This window comes from Rhinolophus sinicus, linkage group LG03, assembly GCF_036562045.2.
Source record: "Rhinolophus sinicus isolate RSC01 linkage group LG03, ASM3656204v1, whole genome shotgun sequence".
Classification (NCBI taxonomy): Eukaryota; Metazoa; Chordata; class Mammalia; order Chiroptera; family Rhinolophidae; genus Rhinolophus; species Rhinolophus sinicus.
In genome coordinates, this window is record NC_133753.1 from 9,136,721 (window position 1) to 9,149,305 (window position 12,585).

General features: G+C 34.6%; 1 protein-coding gene across 6 annotated transcripts in view; it reads right to left on the minus strand.

Moving 5' to 3' along the window:
* PPP4R4 (protein phosphatase 4 regulatory subunit 4) overlaps positions 1-12,585 on the minus strand; it is a 100,867-nt gene that overhangs the window by 8,729 nt on the left and 79,553 nt on the right. For 5 of the 6 annotated variants that reach the window (XM_074326992.1, XM_074326993.1, XM_074326995.1 and 2 more), the window contains 8 exons: positions 12,346-12,493; positions 7,908-8,052; positions 5,304-5,345; positions 5,130-5,204; positions 2,950-3,019; positions 2,432-2,512; positions 2,037-2,130; positions 957-1,027 (listed from right to left, as the gene is read on the minus strand). In XM_074326992.1, the coding sequence (XP_074183093.1) occupies positions 957-1,027; positions 2,037-2,130; positions 2,432-2,512; positions 2,950-3,019; positions 5,130-5,204; positions 5,304-5,345; positions 7,908-8,052; positions 12,346-12,493 (726 nt within the window). The remainder of the gene's footprint in view (positions 1-956; positions 1,028-2,036; positions 2,131-2,431; positions 2,513-2,949; positions 3,020-5,129; positions 5,205-5,303; positions 5,346-7,907; positions 8,053-12,345; positions 12,494-12,585) is intronic. The other variant, XM_074326994.1, reaches the window with a different exon arrangement.

Below are 12,585 nucleotides of genomic sequence, written 5' to 3' on the forward strand. Positions count from 1 at the left end.
TATCCATACTTTAATATTAGAAAAAATTTGTTCTGGCAAATGAAAACATACTGTTTACAGAATAGCCAATGAGTGTAAATATAGTCTTCACGAGACTAAAAAAACGTAATAAGAAGAGGAAGACAGAATACTCATAACATAACCTAAAAAGGAAATATAACCAAACTTTTAAAAATTTCAGACCTTGAGTAGATGTGCTACTATTTACACTAACAAGTTGCCATCAATATTAGTTTTCAACCAATATTTCCAGAGCAAAAAGTTTAAAATATACTTATAGTCACTAGCAAGTTTTAGCAATATATTCCGCCTATTCATAGTATAATTCTATGTTCTATTGCAAAAGCCAGAGGTCAGCAAACTATAGCTGGAGAGCCAAATCTTGCCCGCTGCATGTTTTTGTAAGTAAAGTTTTACTGGAACACACCATACCTATTCATTATGTGTTGTCTATGGCTGCTTTTCCTCTGCAATGGCAGAGTTCAGTAATTCTGACAGAAATCAATTTGGCCAAGAAAGCCTAAAATATTTACTATCTGGGCCTTTACAGAAAAAGTTTTCTGACCCCTGGTATACACTTTCAAATACGTAATATTGTAAATGTTTAGCTGCATGTGATCCACAGTGAAGCCCTATGTTTTTAACTATCTTTAAAATTCCTGCAAAAAATTTTAGTCTATGCCTCAGCAGGGTCTCAAACTATGGCAAAACTTATCCTATCATTTTGTCTTTTTTCTCTCTTAAAAGTATTGAACTCTGAGTCTTGACACAGTGAAAAAAAGATAGTATAGTCAAGTATTTTCTCAACCACTAGGGAAAAGTTTAATTTCTTAGGTATTTGATAAAGATATAAACTTAGGAAAAACACTCATCTACAAATAAAGAAATTGACCATTTAAAGAAAACATATTTTATTAAATTTATCAACTTCTAGAAGAGCACAGATTTCTACTTACCAGTTAGTGAAATCATAGAAGTCTTCGTTAACCCTGAGACAGAAGGTGTATATGCTCCTACAGAACTTTTACTAGAAAAGAATATAATTAAGTTTAAAATATAAGAACATGCTGTTTCAATCCTAGTCATCTAGCACTTGGTGTTTTTAAATGCTTTCTTCTACTTATGAAATATGCTTGCTACTCTTATTCCTCATTTATATGTTACATTCCATGCCTCACAACAATTCCTGTGTCTATAACTTAAAAGCATTTCCTTACACTTTTGCTGCGTCAGAACAGTTAGTCAGGTAGTATGGATGAAATTTTCTTGGAAATAACTTATTTTTTAGTTCTAATCTCTTTGGTTCATCTGGACTATTATTAATAGCTAGGAACTCTAGATAGTTCTTAAAATATAGCTGAAACTCTGGAATAAACTATCTTTAGTAAAAGAAAAACATGTTTTTTTCCAATAACATGTTATTTTTCTGGATATATGAATACTTTCAAAGACTTTTATGTTGTTTGTCTACTGATACGCAGCTGTTATATACCCCATGTGTATGACATATAAAATATCATGTGCATTTAATTGATGCTGATTCTCTCCTAATCTTAACTGTTTATAATTTTACCTGCTGGGCCAAAGGGGAAACTAGGCATTCATCTATTCTCGGGAGAACGCGGTTGTGATCACTTTGCCACAGAAACATGTCAGTGTCTTCTTTAGAGACAGAAATAATATTAATAGCAAGTGGATGTCCACATCCATTTAGTAAACGGGCCATGTCTGCACCCATTTAGAAGGTAGTGGCATGTGTGGCATAGTACCACCTTTCTCTTAAAACAATATATGGATTCCATTATGTAATTATACAGTGTCCTGGCAACAGTCTTCCTAGAATACCAGAATACCTATTCTTATGCAAATTGTAGGCTACTAATTTTTAACATAAAATCTTTACAGAAAAATCTTAAATTATTGACCTATAAAAAACTCAAAATTAATCCTGATTTTCATAATGGACATATTTCACATAAACAAAGATGTGTGACTATAAAATAAAAATTAAAATGTGAATAGCTGCCAGATCATACCTAGCACACTTGTCTAAGTTGCCATATTTTGCATGAAAAGCTTGATTATTGAAAGACTGGCTTCGAATCAATTTGGATTTCTTGATTTCTTTGCCTAGAATAATAAGCAGAAAGAAAATGCAATTGTTCAGTTTATCTTTAGATGCCTCAACCTCATTCCCTCTCCAACTCCCACCATTTTCAGTTAAACACAGGTGAGTCTCACTTCCTTTCCTTAGTTTGAGCTGACTGGAGTATCTCTTACCCTCCCTGCCCATTAAGAACTACCAAAACAACAACCAATAAAAGGTAAATGGTGCTTTAGAATAATATCTCTCATCTAAGAGAGTGATTTTCCCTGTAATTAATTTTTATAAGAGGCAAAAAAGGAGACATAAAAAGGAGTTGTTTCTTACTTGTTGATGTGGTGCCAGAAGAGGGTCCAGGAACAGAAATGGAGATGCTCTTGGGCAGAGTTGGTGTCTTGGTGTCTCTACCTAAAACAATCTCTGTTTTAAGTGCTGTAACTTTCTCTGAGTTCTTACTAATCTCTATAAACATGCAAGACAACACAGAAAATATGAAACACTATTCCTACCAAAGCAGTACTCTTTCCCAAATATTCTTACTTTACATATTTATATATTTCAGTCTTAGTTATTCAGCGATCAGTTTCACAATCTTATCACTGTTATCAAACATTAAGTTTTTCTTTGAAGGATGTGAACCTCCACACTCATCCCCACCATTTATTCATGTATTTGTAACATCTATACCACATTAAGTAGCTAGTTTTTGGAAACAAATTTTTCAAATGAAATGAAGAAAAGCAATTTTCCACATAACATTAGTAACTCAGCATGGTCTTTTAGAATGCAAGGACGCAACATTAATTGTGTGATTTAGGTGGTGAAGACATAGGAAAATTACTTACGTTTCTTTTCAAAGGTTTTATCACTCATGGGCCTTCCATCATTTTGTTGCTTATCTTTCTCTAATTGTTCCTATTATTAAAATAGTATCTTAGCATTAAAGGTAAGCATAAATAGATTTAACAAAATGTTCTAATGAGAAATTACTCTAAGCTTTAGAGATACAAATATGATTCACAAAAATGCCTAAAAGGAGTACTTTTTCTTTTTTCCAAATTAGACTCTAAGGAAGTCCAGTTTCTTTCAGATTTGTGTCACAACATCTACAGAATTGTGCCTTTGGAGATTTGTCAAGCTGAAACAAGGAGTTTAGTATCATTGTGGTAATGAGCCTTGTATTTACCAATTCTCATTAGCAAAATATTTGCTATTGTTGGTCAGTTCCATTACCGATTGGTAAATAGCAAAATAATGTTTTTCTTTAAAAAGATTGAGAGAAAAGGAAATAGTCTTTGGGTTATTTTTAAATGTTTTATTGAAGTATAACTTGCATAGAGAAAGTACACAAATTATAAGGGTACAGCTCTACAAATTTCCCTAAAATGAACATGCCTATATAGCCACACCAGCTCCCAGATCAGTATGTAAAATATTACCAAAACTTAGGAGTCCCTTATCCCAACAGAATAAGTAGACAAGAAAATCAATAAACATACCAAGTTCTGAACGAACTACATGTATAGAACACTACACTCAACAACTGGAGAATACACATTCTTTTCAAATGCACACGTAAAATTTAAAAGAAGATGGAGAAAATAGATAAGATTTTCAAACACTCCACACAGAACTGGACTGCATAAAAAAGAACCAATTGGAAATTTGAAAACTGAAGATAAAACATGTAAAACTGAAAATAAACTATCATTAAGTGGGCTTGGCAGATGTGTTATCTATTTTCTCTATCTTTTCCTCTATTATCTTGATCATAATAATCAGTTATCTTGAATTCCTTGTCTGCTAACTCCGGTATCAGGTTCATGCAGAGATCTTTTTCTACTGTCGGATTGTTCTCTTGAGCTTAAGTCATTCAGTCCTAAAATTTTTTAGAGCCTTCTTATTCTCTACAGCTTCTACCACTAGCAATCCTGAACTAGAAAATGAAATTAAAAAGTACACCACCATTTACAGTGATGCCAAAAAACATAATATACTTTAAAATAAATCTAACAAAAGACTTCTTTGAACTCTACACTTAACACTACCAAAATTACTGAGAAAAAAGTAAAGAAGGCTAAATAAATGGAGTGGTAGACAATGTTCATGGATTAGAAAGACTCATATTCTTAAGATGGCAATTCTCCAAAATGATCTCTAGATCAATCCTAATTAAAACAATCCTCATAAAAATTCTAGCAGGCTTTTTATACTATGTTTCCCCGAAAATAAGACCTAGCCAGACCATCGGCTCTAATGCGTCTTTTGGAGCAAAAATTAATATAAGACCCGGCATTATATTATGTTATATTATATCCGGTCTTATACTATATTATATTATATAAGACCCGGTCTTATATTGTGTTATATAAGACCGGGTCTTATATAAGACCGGGTCTTATATTATAGTAAAATAAGACCAGGTCTTATATTAATTTTTGCTCCAAAAGACGCATTAGAGCTGATGGTCTGGCTAGGTCTTATTTTGGGGGAAACACGGTAGAAATGGACAAATTGATTCTAAATTTTATATCAAGATAAATTATAGTGATGGAAAGAAGCATGACCAAAACAAATTACATAATATATAATCAATTTATATAAATTCCAGTTGCAAATTAATTTATAATGGCAGAAAATAGATTAGTGGTTTCTGGGGACTGGAGTAGAAGATATGAATCATAAAGGGGCATGAGGAAACCTTTGAGGGAATGGAAATGTTTGGTATTTTGATTGTGGTGATGGTTTCATGGATATATCCATGTCAAAATTCATCAAATTGTACACTTAAATAACTGTATGTCAATAATACTTCAACATTTTTTTTAAAAAGCCTCTCAAATGTAGTTTCCTTACAGTTCATAAAATAACAGATTTCAAAAAATCAGGATTCTTTAGTCATTTAGGAAGAAAAAACGTTGTGTGAAATTGAAAGAAATTATTTATTAGGTTTAATAACAAAGCACAGTTAATATTAGTCAGAAACAAGTATGTGTGTGTGTGTATGCGTGTAAAAACAACATACCATTTCCAAAAGAAGTAGTTCTTCTCTTTCTTTCTCTTGATCCAACAAATCTTTTTCATAAAACTTTTTCTGAAACTAAGTTTAAAGTTTAAAATGAAATTGTGAAACACTGATGATGATTATCTGCCAACTTTTAAGTATTCCTTTCAACATAAGGTAAAGAGAATGACTTACAGCATCCATAGACATTTCCATTCTGTCCAATTCTAACACAGTCTGTAAAGAAAGGTTTTAAAATTATTCAGCAGTAATTAAATTAAATCAACCAATCATTTCTCAAAAAAGACTCTTTTTCCAGAGGGAGGCTCAAATAGGAGACATCTGCACTGTGTGGAAGACAACCAGAAAACTTTCGAAGTTCTTCTCAATTCTACATTGTATTTTGAGTAAACCTATATATATATTAATGTCAGGATATATTTAAACTTTTTAATGTTTTTTAACCTTAAGAAGAGCAAATCTAGAGGAATATTTTAAATACTAAACATGCAATTTAACGAATTTCTAATAATTCCCAGTTTCACTCTTCTGAATTTTCAGAAACACAATATAATTTTTGAATTTTTAAGAAATCTTTTAACTAAATATATATGAAGCAATCTATCATTTGACGTAAAATTCTCAATTCCTTTCCTTTCCACAGAAACTTATGATCATATGACACTCTAACCAACAGAAAAGAGTTTATTCTCTAAGCATTCTCTTAGTTTAGTATTGTCTTTCAGAATGTGTTAGTCTGAAACAAATTATTTTGATCAAACAATAATCCATCTACCCCAGCGTTCTGTCTCTGACAGAGGACAGTACATCTCTACAGGAGGAACTCTATTAACCAAAATAAAGTGCATCTACATATTCATATGCCAAAGCTATCTGCTGCAAACATACTGTGTTTCTCCGAAAATAAGACCTAGCCGGACAATCAGCTCTAACGCATCTTTTGGAGCAAAAATACAAGACCCGGTTTTATTTTGCTATAACATAAGACCCAGTCTTATATAATATAATGTAAGATCGGGTCTTATATAATATAATATAGTATAAGACCGGGTATAACATAACATTAATATAATATAATATAATATAATATAATATAATATAATATAATATAATATAATATAATATAATACCAGGTATAATCTAATCTAATCTAATCTAATACTGGGCCTTATATTAATTTTTGCTCCAAAAGACGCCATTAGAGCTGATTGTCTGGCTAGGTTTTATTTTGGGGGAAACACGGTAATCGAGCGGTTTTTACAATTATTTTCAACCTTCTAAACTGCAAATACTTTTGCACAAACCTAATATTTATTTGAAGCTTTATTTCTATGTTGAAATTTATGGAAATTTAAAAATGTTATGTAATGAAATATCCCTTTTAAATAAAATTAATTCCCCTCTTATAAAACTGACTAGAGTAAGTTATTCCATTTTTATCCCGAAGCTTTGTGTAGCTTCCTCAGAGTTTCCCCTACCAACACCTCAGTTTAATAAGATTATACTACAGAATTTTCATGGGACAGATTGACTTCTTAAAATAAGAACTGGACTCTAGAATAATCCATTGTAGGTTAGTAATACATTATGGGATTAGCTTTTATTATCTCAAGCTAATAAATTCTTTCAGAAACGTAACTAACTAACTAATAAACGTAACATGTTTATTAGTTTGACAAGTTAACTTCATTACCTAAACTTTTGGAATTAAATCCCAAGGTCTGAAATATCTGGTAGAAACAAATGTGTATATACATATATGCATGTTTGTAAATTTAGATGCATGTCCAGACTCTGGGTATTTCTGGTTATTTCAGTTGGTGAAGAGAAATTCACATTTCAGTAAAATAAAATTATGCTAATTAACACTAAGTTATCAAATCACATTATTAAAAAGTCCTCATGTGACATCTGGCAATGATTTATAGAAAAGAAAAAAAACAAAGGATTCTTTTTTTTCTCACATCAATGTTACATTATTTAAGACATTAATAAATTAATTTCTCTTATTTCAAATAAGTGCTCAAAAACTACGTGTCCTGAAGTTCAGATTCATAAAAGCAACCACTTTAATTTTACTTGACCTTACATTATAAAAACATTAGTTTTATATTCAGCAAAAAGAGTTTTTGAAGACTAAAGTATTTATGGTTTGACTTCACAAACCAAAATTTTTACTGTTTTAATTTTCCAACTTTCCCAAACAATCCATAGGATAAGATCACAGACTAAAAAATCGTAAGATACGATGTTACATTATTGAAAAAGGAATGCTCTTAGGGTAAGAGAGCAATATTCTAGCCCTATTTCTGCCACTTACTCATCTGATCTTGAGTAGACATTTAATATTTCTAGGCCTAGAGCTTCTGTAAAGCCAAATAGACACGGAATTAACTCAAGGGCCCTTCCGTGGCTAAATTTCTATAAAATGTGACTTTATCAATTTTACCAACACAGTTTTCTCCAATTATAATGGCTTATAAATAAAATCTGATTAATGAAGTATTCGTTATTAGTGGAACAGTATTGAGCACCCAAACTATGCCAAGCTCTCTCACGGAGCTTATATTTTCTAGTAATAAAAGTTTGATATCTCAGTGCCAACTTTCATATCCAATTGTAACAGACATCAGCCAAATCAGTTGCTAATTCTTACTCCTCTAGCAAGGATATAAATATCTTCACTTGGTGCCATCCTATCCAGCTAAAATAGTGACGATATACTTAAGACTATCTTAACGCAAGAAACGTAAAGGTCAGGGCATGCGTGATACTTACTCTTTTTACAATGGCCAGAACGTCTTTATCTTTTTCTTGACATAGGAGTTTCCTCACACACATTTCTAACTGCTGAAGTAGATGCTTATCTGCAGGGATCTTCAGAGTAGATTTCACTTTGGGCAACAAGTAGCAAAGTTTCATTCTGTAATAAATTAGATAGCATTTACTTTTGAGTAAATTTATAATTGAAACTTAATAATTAGAGAACAGCAGCAAGAAGATAAAAGAAAATTCAAGCTTCACATAGCCTGAGAGTTCATTTTTTATGTAAGAAATGCTTATGGAGTGCCCATTATGAGTCAAGCATTCATTTTTCTGGGTGCTAAAACACAAGAGTGAATAAAACCAACAAGATTCTCTGCTCAAACTAAGCAAAATGTCTGTCAAGACAGTGGTAGGTGCTCTAGAGAAAAATAAAGCAGGGAAGGAAGATGAGGGAGTACCTGAGGAGGGGAGTTACAATTTAAAAACAGGTGGTCAGAGAGCGTTTCAGTGAAGGTTTCACTGAAAAGATGACATTTAAGCAAAGACGTTAAAAAAGAAAAGAGAAAGAAAAAGGGAATAAGCCATGTGAGTATCTGGAGAATTACAGACAGTGGCTGCAGTAAGCACAAATATCCTACAGCGGGGCTTGCCTAGGTGTTGCCCCAAATTAGCAAATTGGCTCAAACTGGCCAATTGGCCACAGTGGATTAGCAGGAGATCTGAGAGACAGAAGGAAGCCAGCTCATTCAGGGCCTTGCAGGCCCCTGTTTGGTGACTGGTTTTTATTTTAAGTGCAATGAGAAGCCACAGAAGGTTTGAGCAGAGCAGTGAAATGATCGGACTTAATGTTTGTGGGGACAGAGTCCCAGAGAGCAGTTTCCAGGCTCTCGGCCTCACGTGGAAAGGTGCTGGTAGTAGACAGCCGTCAGCTGTGACTAGTTGGCCGTCAGCTGTAACCAGTGAGCCAATTAGCCACTGATGTAACTGCTGCGGCTGCACTGGTTGGTCAGTAGGTTGACTGGCAGGCAGAGAAGCGGACAGCAGGTTGCAGGTCGTGTGGATCCTGCCTCCAGTGAGACTATAGTGGTACGACTCCCCTATCTATGGCTCCGTTGGTGTTCCTTGTTGGCCTAGCCATATCCTGTGTTCTTATGTGGGGAGCAGGAGCAGAGACCCCACAGGCCACCTCACACGACAAATGGCACAGCGACCAGGGTCTCCCGCACGACAAATGGCGCAGCGAGCAGGATCCCCCGCGTGACGTTTTGAAAGTATCATCTGGTTACTGTGTTGAGATTAGACTGCAGGTGGTAAAGGACAGAAGAAGGAACAATAGAGGAGACTCAATAATTCAGGCGAGAGATGATGGTGGCTTGCACCAGAGTGTTAGCAGTTGAGGTGGTGGGAAGCGGTTGGATTCAGAAAATATTTTGCAAGCACAGGATGCCCTGAGGGAATGATGGAAAGGAGTGAAGTTTTGGACCTGAGAAAGTGGGAAGATGAAACCGTTATTTACTGAGATGGAGAAGACCACAGGAGCAAGTGCAGATGAGGAAGGTGGAGTTTACTTTTGGACAGATGAAGTCTATTAGACACGATTCAATGGAAATGCTAAGTGGGCAGTTGGCTCAATGAGTTTTCTGTCCAGGGTGGATGTTTATGCCAGAGGTACAGAGTCAGGAATCTTCAACAGACAGACAGTTTGTAAGCCAGAGGTGCAGTTTGAGAAGAGATCCAAGGATAGAGTCTAGGACACGGTCACAGTCTAGACTAGGCTGATAAGGAAGCAATGAGCAGACTGAGGATGCCAGGAGGGGGTGGAAACCCAGGAACCTGCAGAAAACCTTCGTAGGAGGAGGTGGTACAGAGGAAAGTTCTGCCTTGCTAAGTTCAAACTCTACTGCTTTGCCAGGGCTGGTGTTGGCCAGGGACGCTAGGCGGTTGTCTGTTTTATGGCTGCTGTATTCATTTATTCATCTAGTTGTTTTACTTCTGTACCAAACCTTGGGTCGGCTAAGTCCCATGCCTAGAATTTCCAGGACGCTTTCTCAGCTGAGCTTTCAGTTCCTTCAGTTAAGAATTCTCCTTATCCAACAAAAATTTGCTTTTTATTCAACCAAAAAGGGGAAAGCTCCTCCACTAGAATTTTCAGCTCTGTAAATAGCTGTAATGGTCTCAAACTCATTCAGAGCTCACCATGGACAGTGCTAAGCCTATTGATATGTTCTCTAATTAAGTGGTCTCAGTTCCCCCAAAGAGAATTTTTTCCACTTCTCGAAGCTCAGGAGAAGGTTCCTTTGAATACCAATAGTCTTTTTTGCAGCCTTAATATTTTCTAGACTCTGGATTTAAATTTTAAACATTCACTTAAGGAAAAACAACAGTCTATGTATACTTCATTCTTTATAACCCAAGGCAGGTCTAGAAAACTTATATTCAGCAAAAGCTACACCTACTATAGTAATGACTTATCTGTATGAGGATCCTGGGCCCAAGAGACGATAAAGATTTTGAGGTTAGGGGCCACGCCTTTATGATAAGTGAAACTCTTTATGTACATTAGCTCTGGTATTTATTCCTCAGCACACAATCTGAATTAGGTACTAAGGAAATGGATGCACAGGGAGGTTTTGTAACTTGCTCACAGACACACAGCTAGTGTAGAGCTGGAAATCAGCTCAGGCAGTGGGACTCCACAAACCCTCCTCCTAACCTGCATGACCCTACCACCCTTGCCTGTGGTGGCTTCCATTCTATCTCCGTATCTCTATAGTTTTTGTGCCCAAAAGCCAGTTAGTATATGGTCTTGCTGGACCCATTTCTTTGGCTGGCAGCTACCCAGGCAGGAAGTGGGAACCAAGACAAATTGTGATACAATGATCTTTTACCCCAAAACGTTGCCAATAGTCATAGCGTGATATTCAATTAATCTACATTTGGTTTTTGAATTGGCAGGTTGCTTTTCCTTAGAGTCAACGTTTTTTATTAGTCACATTGACCAGAGTAGAGATGATTTCATTTCCGTTCAAATAATTTTTGTCAACTGCTTCATAAGTGATAATTCATCACTTGGAAGCTGCTTTTCTAGAATCACAACTTCAATTTGCAAAATATTAACAATATGGTCAGATCCATTAGTTATTTAGCAAGAGCTAAATTCTAAGAATTATCAACAGGTTCTCTAAATTTACTTTAAATCTCAAATCAAGGAAGCCTCACCTGTTTTATATATATAGCACAGAGAAGATGCACAAAATACTGAAGCCAAAGCAATTGGACTTTCTGCATTTTCTCACTCAAGATGCAAAACAAAAACTAATCTCTGGATTTGTTCCCCTTGCACAGTGCTCACAAAACTCTTAAGTTGAACTTCTCAACATCTTTTGACAATTTTTCTTGGTATATTTTCTCTCAGCAGTAGCACTATCAGTCTATAATTATTGCTTTGAAAATTATTCCTGTTAGTAAGTATTACAATGTGTAATGAGAATTCATGTCAGTTGTGTACAAAAGATGCATCTATGTCACATGGCATCGGTGTGGATAGCATGTGAAAACTCAGCAGGGAGTTCTGGAGTTCTGCTCAGGGAAACCATGGCCACCTGACTTTAACTGTGTCTTTCCCTCCTACAGATCTGAAGTCAAGTTCAGAACAGACACAGAGCATAGAACACAGAAATCTAACAGCTGAGGTTCAAAATTGTCAAAATTCTCTTCAACTCATTATGCAACATGCAAATAACTCTCAAGAAATAGTATGTATGTACTTAATGTCACTGAACTATACAGTTAAAAATGTTTAAAATGGTAAATTTTATGTTATGTATATTTTACCACAATTTAAAAAAAAAGAAACAATATGCTTATTTGAGGAGGGAAAAAAGAAGACAAAATATATTTATTGTTTTTTTCCATTTCCAAGCAAACCATTTCCAGACCTTTTCCATCTAATTGAACAGTTAATCAATCAACTCCAATTAACATCTACTGGATTTCAAAAATGTAAGATAGCACTGGAAAAGGAAAGATAAAGAATGGGAAGCAGCCCTACTTCTCTGAATAAATGGGGCGCTAAAAATAGACAGATCTTCTCCAAGCCAATTCTAAACTGTTTTTCTTTAGTCTTAGAAGATAGATAAATTAAGAATATCTACTCCATTTTCTCTTGATGCCACTGTGTATATCCAAGTGGCCAGAGAAGCATGTCAGGCTGGCTTTGACGTATTGCTTTCTCAGCCCAATAAATAAAAGACTCAAGACAGTGTTAAAAAGGTATGTTTCCAAGTCCGATTAAGACTCATCAATTAAGACTACTGAGCATTTCAAAGCAAATGTAAATTCTTTACTTGATTTTTTTAACTGATTAAGAAAAATATTTTACATAGATTCATTATAGTAGATACATTAAAAATACCATTTTTTCAAATATTTGCTTGAATTGATACCATACCTCACATTCGCTACTGGATCATGTGTCAGTTCAATAGCAGGTAGAAAGAAATATTTACAGAAAAATGATTTGGAAAAGATCTCTATGATGAATTCACAGGTATCCAAAAATCGAAGTCTATTCCAATAACTTTTTCCTTGGCCTAGTTCTAGAAACAAACACAATTGTCATTAGTTTAATTTTTCCTACATGAAATTACATGTGGCAAAATCAAGCACACTATATCCATGTCAAGTTTCT